This window comes from Leptopilina heterotoma, unplaced genomic scaffold (assembly GCF_015476425.1).
Source record: "Leptopilina heterotoma isolate Lh14 unplaced genomic scaffold, ASM1547642v1 Lhet_11, whole genome shotgun sequence".
NCBI classification, from domain to species: Eukaryota; Metazoa; Arthropoda; class Insecta; order Hymenoptera; family Figitidae; genus Leptopilina; species Leptopilina heterotoma.
In genome coordinates, this window is record NW_025110829.1 from 2400567 (window position 1) to 2414276 (window position 13710).

Below are 13710 nucleotides of genomic sequence, written 5' to 3' on the forward strand. Positions count from 1 at the left end.
TACTTAAAACTATTATATTTTCTCAGCAAAAGGAAAAAAGTATAATAAATCAAACTTTGTAATAACTTAATAGTTCTTTTAAACTAAAATATGATATAATGCCTACACATTTAAAAAAATTACATAAATAATTCTTTACCTGCGTGTTAACGATAGAAGAGTTTTTCACATCCTCGGAACAACACCCGAATGGCTCGAATCCTTTTCTTTTTTTCAATATTACTCCTCAAAGGCGTGGCAAGCAAAGCAATCCTAATGCAGAGTATTTTTCTAAAAAAAAATAATTTCTTAAGTTAAACACAACTTTTTTGTACTATTTATTTTCTATAAAGTTAAACATTTCATACTTTACCTGATGTAATCTATACTTCATCAGATAAGAACAATTTCTTTTTCGATGTTGCATGCGACACTATTAATTTGGAAACATCATCCCAAGAATCGATAAAACTTTTAGCTGAATCTGGATAGACAGCGTCAAAATTTTGAGAAATCTATAAATAATAGATATTTTATTAAAATATAATTTCTAATTTAAAACAAAATGCAATAAAAGATATAATATAAAATAACCAAAATATGTCCTATCGGCGATCGCAAACATTTATATTGTGAAAAGTAATAATTAACGTTTTCGCACAAACGTCTTTGTGCAAATGTTTCCTTCCACTTAAGTATCACTTCTTCTTGAGGTTCATCATTTTCTTTTAGCCATTTGATGCACTCTTCACTCGTTGATAAAGGATTAACTGAATAATAAAAAATTGCATGTGATATTAAATGAATTTTTTAAAAATATTTACTGTTATACAGTTTTTATTAATAAAATATTATAAGTTTGTACGATATTTATTATTATACTTGATCGTTATAAAAATATGAAATATATGGGCAATTCCACGTGAGATTTAAGTCGACCTCTTAAAATCGGCCAAAAATATTTTTTTTCCATTCTGTATCGAAAAAAAACAGATACGTATTTTTTTATTTATGTTTAATTGTCCAAATTTTCGAGTTATGAATTTTCGAAAATTTGGACTTTTACCCAGATAGCACGCAAGCTTGCTGCAAACTTGCTGCAAACTTGCACTGCAAGTTTTGCAAGATTGCAGTGCAAGCTTTCTGCAAGTTTGCAGCAAGCTTGAAATGTCTGGACTGCTGCAAACTTGCACTGCAAGCTTGCAGAAAGTTTGCATAGCAAGTTTGTAGAACGCTTTCAGCAAACTTGCTGCAACCTTGCTGCAAAGTTACAAAATTGTTTTGTATGCATAAAAAATTATGTTTTTTTTTACCTTTTTTTGCAAATAATTTTAATTTGATTGAATTTTAAAAAGGTACAAAAAGCAGAATTTTTTATAAATATATAAAAAAATTTGCAACTTTGCAGCAAGATTGCAGCAAGCTTGCTGTGCAAACTTTCCACAAACTTGCTGTGCAAACTTGCTGCAAGCTTGCAGTGCAAGTTTGCAGCAGTCCAGACATTTCAAGCTTGCTGCAAACTTGCAGAAAGCTTGCACTGAAATCTTGCAAAACTTGCAGTGCAAGTTTGCTGCAAGTTTGCAGCAAGCTTGCGTGCTATCTGGGTAATTGTAGACCTATATTCAGTAGCTTATAAGTCGGAAAATATTGAGTTTAGGAAAAAGTTGTCAAAAAATGAAAGTTTTAGTTTTCTTTCGACTTTTAAGAAATGTAAACAAAAAATTTTGTTTAAAATTTTTTACTAAAAAAAAATTTTTTTTTATAAATAAATTAATTTTTTTTAACTTTGGGCCGGATTTTTTTTTATTTATTTTTTATTTTTTTGTACCTTATAATATAGAAAAGATTTTCCAAAAAGTCCTGAAATGGGCCTGATGTGTTAAATGAGTTTTAAAATATTTTCAAAAATCAATTGCAAGCATCACAGTGGGATTTTTTTACAATTAACTTTCTAAAACTGTCTACAGCGTATAATTTTTAATATATTTGAGTGTTCTTTGTTTTAAATAAAAGGGTCTACGCTGTAAACAGTTTTAAAAAGTTAAATGTAAAAAAATCCCACTGTGATGCTTGCAAGTGATTTTTGAAAATATTTTAAAACTCATTTAACACATCAGGCCCATTTCGGGACTTTTTGGAAAATCTTCTCTATATTATAAGGTACAAGAAAATAAAAAAAAATTTAAAAAAATCCGGCCCAAAGTTAAAAAAATTAATTTGTATATAAAAAAAATTTTTTTTTGATAAAAAATTTTTTAAAAAAATTTTTTGTTTACATTTCTTAAAAGTCGAAAGAAAACTAAAACTTTCATTCTTTGACAACTTTTTCCTAAACTCAATATTTTCCGACTTATAAGCTACTGAATATAGGTCTACAATTAAAAGTCCAAATTTTCGAAAATTCATAAATCGAAAATTTGGACAATTAAACTTAATTAAAAAAATACGTATCTGTTTTTTTTCGATACAGAATAGAAAAAAAATATTTTTGGCCGATTTTAAGAGGTCAACTTAAATCTCACGTGGAATTGCCCATATACAGATATTAAGATTTAATAATTATAACTAATAAGGATATTAATTTTTGTACCTTCTGCTTGAGTTTCTTCCTTTGAAATAATCTGGAGGATGATTAACCTGTGCCGATATCTTAAATATTTTTCGTACAAGACGCCGCCTGCGTTGACTGCTTTCGAAGATTTTGTAGCCTTTTGAAAAGGATAGTAAAACAATTTCGCGGATTCCTCAATTGTTTTATCTGGTAGTTTAAAGATTGCGCCTAATTCATTGGCAAGTTCACCAAACCTATTTGAACTAATTCTGTAAAAAAAATATTTTAATAACGATTAAACTTCTAATTACTTTTTTAATAAAACTACTTGAAACTAAAATCAAAACATTAACTGAAAATATACCTATACGAATTTGTACTTTCAAATTCATATTCTATTACTAAATCACTCAAAAGACGAGTATCAATTGTCGAATTCAGTTTAAATCCCTGTTCTACTATTTTTCCTCTAGTCGTCGTTTCCAAAAGTTCACGAACCGTTTTTTTGAATACCGCTATTCAGATAAATAAATAGATAATAAAGTACAGAAAAATAAAGCAGAATTGTAAAATGAAAAATAAAGCAGAACTGTAAAATTAAAAATAAAAAAGATCGATGATCTATGAAAACATACGTATGTTAAGGGGACACCTAAGTGGAAAAATGACAAAAAAATCGATTTTTTTTAATTTGAGTTTCTAAAAGTAGACTCAATTAGGAATAGAACAAGACTTTTTAAAACCTTTTCTGAAGAGTAGAAAAAATCTGATTACATGATTCTGAATACCATGAGTTTTTAGTATTTTTTCTTTTTTCGTGTCTCCTGTAAAAATTGTTTTTTTCCAACTCTTTAACTTTCGGTACACTTTTCTCCGAATCTACTAAATCGATTTGTAATTTTTTTTTACTTTGTTCAGTAAGGTTCCAAGAATACGAATAGGAAGTTTAACATCGTTTTGAGTTGTACAAACGGAGATATGAGTCAATGAATCAGAGAAAATGGGATTTTTATTTTGCTTTGGGTATAAATATTCATAAAAAAGTTTCTATTGAAGATAACGTCGTATTACTTCTTATTCATATAATTGATTATATTTGTAATCGAATGCAAAAGGGCGAACGCAATTGGAATAATAGTTTTCGAGAAAAGTGTACCGAAAGTTGACTCTTTTTGCATTGTTTTTAGGTGACTTGGGTGTCCCCTTAATAACGCTAACTGAACTTTCATCCATTGAACTCGCAGTTTTATTAATTGTCAAATTATTGAAATCTGAGTAATTAGAGTCTACTAAATCAAGGTTGCGATTAACTTGCACGATCTCAGTCGAAATATTAAATGAGCATTTCTCGGACGTTTTCTGTTGACGGTCTTCAATATAATTATTATTCTTCCACATCTCTAACCTATTTAAAAATTTTTTTTTTAACCCGCATTCTGAATTATCAAATATTTTGTCTAACATATCATGATCAATTTGTATAAATATTTCTTCATCAATTCCAGCTTCTGAAATACAAAAGTAATTTAACTATCACACGTAACACTTTGATTATTACGAACAATAGTCTCTTCATTGTGGATATTATTTTGAAAAAAACAGCGAAAATACTAAAATAAATATCGTAAAAAGTTAATATACGCACGTAGTTTTTTATTTTAGTATATAAAATAAGCTAATTATCAATAGCAAAGACAATTTATTTTAGGTTAGGATTGTGTCCATTCTGCATACTTACTTTCCAATCTGTCAATGAATTGGTCCAGTTTCCAGTTTTGTAAAATATTCTTCACGAATTCATCCATTTTCACTTATTGTTCATTCACGATAAACATTAAACTGTAAAAATAAGGAAAAAACGACAAAAATAAAAAATACGAGTGTGTCAGAAACACAACGCGCACGGGAATTCACGGAACTTATATATATGACTCGGTAGTAATAGCAGAAAACTCATGCAGAAACTGCAGTGTTCCCCACAGTCGTTACAGCGGTGTTAAGCAAAGCTGAATCTACATAAGTGGATGGCGCTATTTTGGCATCGTTTTTTTCTCAGTGCGCTCTGAACCGTTGACGTAAGTCATCCCTGACTCTTTGGCGATACTCGAATCTTCTTCCTAAGTCTATCCTGTCAATTTGATCCAGGTCCATCACTCCCGTCTCGGTGACCTCGTGCAGGAACATGGCCGGTGTCAAGCAAGATATTTCCGAAGCATCGTCAGATAGGTAAGTAATAGGTCGATCATTGATTACTGCTTCACAGTCGCACAGGGTGGTATTCATTTCTTCATATGTGAGGAAGGCTTTTCTTAAAACTCTTTTCAAGAGGTCTTTTAAAATTCTGATGAGCCTCTCACACCATCCTCCCCACCAGGATGCGGAGGGAGGATTGAATCGCCACTCGATTTCGCGAATCACACTGAATTTCTCGATCTCTTGCCAATTTACCTTTTTTAGAAGATTGTTGGTGCCCTCAAAATTAGTGCCATTGTCCGAATAGACAATACTCGGACGCCCTCTTCTGGAAATGAATCTTCGTAGAGCCTCCAAAAATCCAGCCGTTGTTGCTCTCGTAACCAGCTCCAGATTGATTGGAAATGAGCGTTTTTAGTCGAATTAATCCACTTTGATCAACACAGGGATTGAGACATTTGATTTTTACGTCGGACTCACTTTCAAACGTCTCTTTTTGTACGACGCGCAACACTTTAACTTACGCCTTTCGGTTTCGTTTAAAATTCTCGCTGATTTCTTTAAAGCTGAATTAACTATATCTTCGCTCGTCACGCGCTCATCGGAAGGCCACTGATTAGGGGGGGAATAGAGCCACTGAGGGCCCTCCCACCATTTCGACTCGAGTAATTCTTGCGCTGTACAACCGCGCGACGGCAGATCAGCTGGGTTGATTTTTCCAGGGACGTGTTTCCACTTCTCGGGATCACTTAATTGTCGAATCTCCTGCACTCTGTTTGACACGAAAACTTCCCGAGGACAGTTTCTTTTTATACACGCAAGCACCGTGGTGAAGTCACTCCAAAACTGCACATTCACTTGTTTGAGTTCTAGAGCTTTTGTCACTGAGTCCATAAGACGTACACCCATACACGCTGCTAAGAGTTCCAAGCGCGGTATTGTTAGACTCGGAAGTGATCTGCTCTTTGTTATGATGCCCTTCGTAGGTGCAACTCTCGATTTTGCTTGTACTAACATAACTTTTACTTTGTCCTTGAACTGAGTACGTGCTAAAATTGCTGCACAATCAAAACTGACCATGCAATTGTCAACATAGAACGCCTTTTGCAATTTTTTGATCATTGTTTTCTTTGTTTCTGACAGTTCCTCCTTTAATGCGTCACAAAGGAGCATATCGATAGCCGCACCCAGCAAAAATGGACTGCTAGACACCCCAAAAACTACGCGTACGTGACGATACACTTGTAACTTTGACGTGTCACTGTCCGTCCACCATAAAAATCGCAAATGATCCCGATCCTCAGGCCGAACGCAAATCTGGAGAAAGGCTTTTTTGATATCAGCCACTGCACCGACACTTTTTTCACGAAACCGCATCAACATTGTTGGCACAAGTTCAATTAGATTCGGTCCCGTTTCAAGACACTCGTTTAACGACGGAGAATTCTTTTTCTTCGCAAAAGCATCATACATTGGTCGAACACGCATTGTACTGTTTTCCTTGATCACCGGTCTGTGTGGGAGGTAATGACCTTTGACACTTAGATCCCCGTCAGGCACCTTTTCAATTATTCCCTCACTTTTCCAGTCTTTAAAAACTCGATCATATTAGACGAAAAGATTTTGATCAATCAATCTCTTTGTCATGGGGACTAGTCTCCTTTGCGCCACATCGTAATTGTCAGGTAAGGGGGGGTGATTAACTTTTTCCATGGTAGGGATACTTGAAAACGTCCCTCAACCCTTGTAGACGCTTGAAATTCTCTCCTTACGTCCTCTTAAAGCTCTATCTTCGTCTTCGTCTCTGCCGGATCAGCGATACCTATAACGTCAAGGTTCCAGAGATCTGAAACACTTGCTTCGCGCACAAACAACGACGCAACACTCAGGGCTGTATTCACTTTTGCTATATCCTTTTCTACCAACTTTTCGCCAATCAATGTCCATCCCAACTTCATCTCGATTGCGGTAGGGCCACTCCTCATCTCGAATGATTTTCCGGTTTGTAACTTTCCTAGAAAGTCTGCCCCAATCAAAATCGCAATCGGTTCACCCGGCCAACTGCGTTAAAACCCATTTTTTCTGCTATTGACGTCAAAATGTATGAACGATGAGAACACGAGTCCAAAGCGACTCTCACTATACATTGTTTTTCACCGTTGTTTAACTTCACTTTTAACGTCTGTAAGAAAATTTCGGGATTTCTCAACATACTCAAGGGGTTTCTTTTTTGAACACTCACGGAGGCTACACCTATTTGTTCATCACCTCCTTTTGGAGTATTCAGCCCGCAACACATAATAATCACGTGCTTCTTTCGACACCATCCGCACTTTTGGTTATACTTGCACCTTCGAAAATGATGTCCAGTTTTTAAGCAATAGAAACAGCCGTTTTTACTTTTCACGATTTTCTGTCGTTCCTCAAGAGACATGTTCTTTGCAAAACTACACTCAGCACTTTCATGTTCTTGATCACAGAAAATACAATTCGTTTTCTCTTTAACCGAAACCAATCCGGCTGCAGTCGGTATTTCCTCACTGCTAGGTTTTGATTTTCTTTTCACGAATTTTTCGTCACGCGCGAAACTCGGCGGAAGTACTCGGAAATCCTCGCACTGCCAACAAAATTCTTTCCTCATTCTCTACTTCGGAACGTAGAAACTTCATGAGGTTGGTTAATCGATCCTTCGCGACATTTTTTTCATCTGATGACGAATATCTCTGCCAAGCTCCTTGTGGCATTGCTCAATACAAGCCCGTGTAGAAATTGAAAATAGGCTTTAATAAGGCCCTGAATAAATGCCCTTTCGCAAGTGAGGCTCAAACTAGGAAAATTCGTCAGGACCTGTCTAATTTCGTCACGCTTGGACTATCAGGTGATGATGTGGAAAAATAGAGAGGTTCTAACTAGATCGCCTTGTCAGTGCCTGAGTAGAATATAAGAATGTGTGAATTCAACTAGAGGCATTCTAGTCAGGGCCTGATTGAAATATTTAATAGGGACATAAATAGATCCAGTTAGATTTCCCTATCTGAAAAATAGGGCATTCTAGTCAGAGCCCGATTATCACCTATCTAGAAATTTCTAGTGTGGTTGGCCTTACTAATTCCTCATCAGCGCCCCTTTTCAAATAAGGCGAAGTAGGAAAATTTCTACACGGGAGCTCAAGGAGCGCTCTCACATATATTTCCACTAACATCTCTTCCTTTCCAAACCGTGATTGCAGTGCCGTAATAACTTTTTCGTAGTTCTCACTAGTACTCGGATAACTGCTCACCAACTCGCTAGCCCTCGAATCCTTCACCATTGCCTGGATAAGATATTGGAATTTGTCGCCTTTGTCCATAGAATCATCTTCGTGGATTTTTTTAAACTGTGCCCAAAACCTAAGCCACTCGCGAACATCGCCACTGAATATCGTTAATTCAATTTTCGAAAGTATGAATGATCGCTTTCCCTCCCCACTACCGCAACTTCTTCTTCTTCTTGTTTTAATGGCCTCTTGTTTAACAAATAGCCAGTACAATTAATGTTATATAGTAGGGTGAAATGTATGGTAGTTGTAGATAGGTTATTCCGGTGTGTAGATTTGCCACAGTTGTTTCTAGTGGTTCAGTGTTTATCAGCTGTAGTCAGTAGTGATGCACTGCATTATCCTGGTGTGATATTGTTGATTACAGGAAAAGCAAATAATTTTTAAAAAAATGACACTTGTTGCTGAGGATCCTCCTTTTATTTTGAAGCTTCCAGTTTCTCCTTTTTGTTTGGAAATAATTCGTTGCTCGTAATGTGAGTTTGATAATTTTGAATTCTTCGCGTGGGAAATCGGAGCAGCTTGGATAAAACTCCATTAATTTAATCCACAGATTAGATCACTTACTGTTTATTATTGATTAATAAAACCAATTTAGTGGTGTTAAAAAACCACATGCAAATTCACTGAACAAACACAAAGTTAGTTAAAAGCACTTAAATAACAGTTAATTACAGTTATAACACATGTATATTCGAAGAAGGCTCAAACGAGACCCACTACCGCAACACGATAGGACCGATACGCGTCCCGACGTTTCGTTTGTCTGTGTCTGTGTAGGAACTGGCGGGAACAATACTCTCATTACTTCTGCTCGTGCGCGAAAGAATTTCGCTTTGTATCCATCAACGCTATTAACCTCTGCTGCGATCTCACTTTCAACCATCTTGGCTTTGATCATATGCTCGAAAATGAATTTGTTGTAGGATTCTAATTCTCGGATTTTTTCTTCTAATAGGTCTAAACATGACTTCATCTCTCCAGGTTGGATATTTTCCGCTTTAAGATGTCGTTCTAGAGTAGTCATATTTCTTGTAAATGATGCGCGTATCACTGCACGTGCCGCTTTGTGTTCGTCCATTTTGGATAGTTACCTTTTTAAAACCGTTTCACAAATTTATACCACGGATACACTCAGTGTCCTGTCACGGTCGCCACTAATGTTATAAACAATGAGAAAGGTATCCGTACACGGAAAAAAAAGTACGTGAAATTTTCATTGACTCGGTACTTGACTTTTGGATACGACACAAAATACACGGAAAAAATTAATTTAGTACATTTTACGAAACTAATTTTGGAATAGCGGATACGGAGAGGAGTTTAGTATAAGATAAAACAGAATCAATAGTAATATATGATGACTGCGTTTCTCGAAAACTCAAAAAAAATTCTATGGAATTCACAAATGATCGGTTGGACGTTCTAATTCAAGAGTTTTGTAAAATGTTTAGCCTGAAGCGCATGCGCCACGGAAAAAAATATTCACGGAGAAAAAAACGAATAAAGCAGAAAAAAGAATTTCTTAATGTACCAATGAGCTCTCAAGACCATTTTTTCTCGTCTTCTATAGGAGATAGATGATTGGTTCGACACATGTGACTGCCCTCTACAACGCAATGGTTCGCTTGGATTGGCTTATTTTATTCTGACACTAACTTAACGGAAATACGCATACATATAAACGAATTCTGACGCAACGCACATACAATATAACTCGCACTTGTAGATGAAAGAATTGAGTTTCTTTATATACTAACTGAGGAGATTAAAACTGCGCTTGTGAGAAATGTCAATATACTGAATATTAATTTTTAAAAAAATCATTTTTTTAAAAGTTATACAAAATATTTTATGGTTTTTAAAATAACATTTTTTGATTATAATTAGTTATAAAATCTCTATAAAATTTTTCAATTTTTAGAAAATAATTTTATTCTTAATTTTAAATTATAAATAAATTGACAAAAAATTTTCAAAATTAAATTCAAACTCAAAAAATGTTTATATTAAATTGTCTAAAATTTGAAGTAATAACAGTTAAAACTTGAGAAATTAATATATATATTGTCATCGGTAAATATTATGATAAACTATAAAATTTATTGGACTGTAAATTAAAAGAAATTAATAATAATTAAAAGTTTGGATTACAAAAGCACATAAAAAATGTTACGAATTTGGAACAATGAAATGTGAAATACGTAAAAGAAAACAATTATCCAAATGTTACCGGCAGGTAAAGCAGTTCTCTTTTTCCTTCCACATATTATATCTATATACAGCAGACAAGTTAATACCGACGCGACGAGACAAGCTTCAACATATCTATTTATAACGCGACTTTTGGTACACCCCGTATAGAATTTTACGAAACTTTGTGTTCGAGAATTCACGATAGACAGCGAAGTGGAAACTCAAACCACGCGTTTTTAGATTGCACGAAACATTTTTACCATTTTCTGATAAAATGTTCACCAGAAAATACGAAACATTTCTACATTCAAGCTTGTTTTATAAATTACAACACTGGTTGCAGTTTCTCGACAATTGTTCTGCTTAAAGTAGTGAAAGTTTCTGGGTTTTTGAAAAACTTCGTCTAGGAATCTTAAATATCCGCTAGTGCGAAATTAGTTTCGTAAAATCTGCTGAACTTATTTTTTCCGTGTACTAAAAACAGTCTAGTACTTTTGCATGAGAGTTTCAAAAGCAGTCAATGAAAATTTCTAGTACCTTGCTTGAGAATTTTATTGACTTTCAAAAAAATTGTAAAATAAAAAAAATAATTTCCACTTGTTCACACAGTTTTTCTGAAATTCACTCATTCATTCACATATTTGGATAATTAATCACACAAACAAAGAAGAATTATTGTATCACTTTTCGACGTTCGTCAACACTTATGAACTAACCTATAACACACACATATATTCGCGTATAACTTAAATATAAACACACACTTAACACTTAAAAGTACGTATCGAATTGTTCTTATATACCACATGGTGAAATTTTTCACGACTTCTGAGATATGCTATTTCACTGAAAACTGAGACTTACATAACATTCTGTTTTGTGAGAAACACAAAATAAAAAATATTTTTTTGAAAGTCAATTCTTGAAGACAAATATATATTAACACTATTTGTTTTTCATAAAATAATAGTATATTCACATCTAAAATTAACACAAATGGAAACAGACGATCAGCTGGCATTTACCTTGGGTAGAAACGCGCAATGCACACTACGCATGCTCTACAGAATTTTCAAGCGCAGTCAACTAATCTTTCACGTACTTTATAAAACTGAACAAATGACTTTTCGTTAAAATTTAAAAAACACTGTTGCCCATACTAGTACTAGAATAACTCTAGGACTTTTCTATATTTTCTAATAAAAAGTATATGATACAGCCTTGTATTTTGTGTCCTATCCAAAAGTCAAGCACTTTCAAGGAAGGATTCACGTACTTTTTTTTCCGTGTAGGAAGTGTTTTGGTAAAAAAGGACTTTACACTCATAAACTCAAAATGCAATTTATTATAAATCAGAACTTGTTACAAGAATTTACGTCTCACTTGGAGCCCGGTCAAATGACTACTAATTCAATAATGTCTCTTAAAATGAGACATTATTTTATATACTCCTTTTTATATACGTCACAATTATCAAAGCTAATTCCCATTAAAATTTAAAACTCTACTAGCAATCATAACACTCAGAGTCAATATTTCTTCGAATGCTGATCCGAACAATTTGGTAATTATTGAATCTTCGTTTGCAATTACAATCTTTTAATACTCGCGTTTTAAGAGTACTTTTGTATTATTCACTTAATAAAGCAGTTTGAACATGAAATTATTTGATATATTCTTTTTGAGACGGATTTGTGACAAAGAAAAATACCCTCCCTTGAAGGCTTAACTTTCAGGACGGTTTGAGGGTAGATAAAGGACACCAAAAAAGGGTTGTGGGTTTAGTGTGTCAGGACTGGTAGTAAACCACCAGTTATTCTAGTCGTATTGTTATTTTTATTCTATTTTTCTCAAATTACTTTTTTATATACCTATCTAACATAATCTTAAAATGTGGAATCCAAGGTATCTGTAATAGTGTAATCAAATTTCCCAAAATTTTCTAATCAATAATAAATTATTGAATATTATATAAAATAACACTTACGAATATTTACATGCAGCCATAAGTAGAGAGAGATCGATTTTTCTAGTTTTATTTTCAGATTCATGTGGTTCATGATCAAGGTGACATTTGGAGAGCACGACAGGTGTTTCGATAAAGTTCAACCGGAAACTAGATATGTTGTAAGAACACTAAGTGGAGATTTCAGTTTTTTGAATTTCGACAATGACATTGCTCTACTTAGACTCAATGACAGGGTACCACTTTCCGAAACAATTCGACCAATTTGTCTACCAACGACAAAAAGTGAGTAACATATGGAATTCATTACATAATTAACCAAATCTTTATAAAATACTGGAGACTTAATAATTTTTTTAATTTTCTTAATTTTTCTCTAATTTCTAAATATTTTTCTAATATTTCATATTATAAAATATATTTAAAATTTTTTCTTTCTTATCATAGAATTCTAATTAATATTCTCAGCCAATTGTTACTGAACATTGTTTTATCTCATTTTATAAATAATGTATAAATATTTATACGGGCTCTTGTAACAATATAGATAATGACTACATTGGTATCCAAGCCATGGCTTCCGGATGGGGAACCTTACACGAGGAAGGAAAACCTTCTTGTTTATTGCAAAAAGTAGAAATTCCTGTAATGAGCCTTCAAGATTGTCGAAACACCAGTTACAGTCCACGAATGATTTCCGATAATATGCTCTGTGCAGGATATCCACAAGGTCTCAAGGATTCTTGTCAGGTAATAAAAAAAAATTGTACCAATTTTCACACAAAGAAAAATAAATAATATATAACACAGCAATATTACGACATTGCTCAAATATCACATTACTTAATAATAATTTCAAAAATTATTATTACAAAGAATATTTTTAAATAGATATACCAACATTATACCTTGACAGTAACAATCAATTTAATAAATAAAACAATAATTTTACCTGTCTACTTAATAGAATAGAATTTATACGCATAATAAATGTAATTGATGATAATATCATATTATTTTGACAATTAAGGTTAATATTTTATTTTTAGGGTGATAGTGGAGGACCTCTGATTGCCGAGAGGGAAGATAAAAAATATGAAATAATTGGAGTCGTATCCTGGGGAAATGGATGCGCTCGGCCTGGTTATCCTGGAGTTTACACACGAGTTACGAGGTATCTAGACTGGATTCTGGAAAATACAAAAGAAAGCTGCTTTTGTGACACATAGTACCTATTGTTTCGTATATTTAAAACAGCTATTTTTTGATGAAAAAAAGTGAGGAAAAAAATTGAAGTTTAAAAACAAAAATATTCAATTTAAATGTGATTTATTTGGGGCAACTAATTTTAATTTTTAATAAAACTTCTATATATATAAGCATCTAAGAATTTTGACTGAATAATAAAAATATAAATAATTAAGTTATTCTTAAACTTAAAACAACAAAAAATTGTAATATTTATTAATATTATTCTTAAATAAATTGTCATTAGTAAAGATGATTGTA

At 33.2% G+C, this 13710-nt stretch overlaps 1 protein-coding gene across 2 annotated transcripts in view; it reads left to right on the forward strand.

Annotated features, from left to right (window-relative positions):
* Positions 1-13700, forward strand: part of LOC122503618 (venom protease-like) — a 30166-nt gene extending 16466 nt beyond the window's left edge. The window contains exons 4-6 of one of the 2 annotated variants that reach the window (XM_043614240.1): positions 12269-12486; positions 12749-12951; positions 13251-13700. In XM_043614240.1, the coding sequence (XP_043470175.1) occupies positions 12269-12486; positions 12749-12951; positions 13251-13430 (601 nt within the window). In that variant the 3' untranslated portion in view covers positions 13431-13700. The remainder of the gene's footprint in view (positions 1-12268; positions 12487-12748; positions 12952-13250) is intronic. The other variant, XM_043614248.1, reaches the window with a different exon arrangement.
* The last annotated feature ends 10 nt before the right edge of the window (positions 13701-13710 follow it).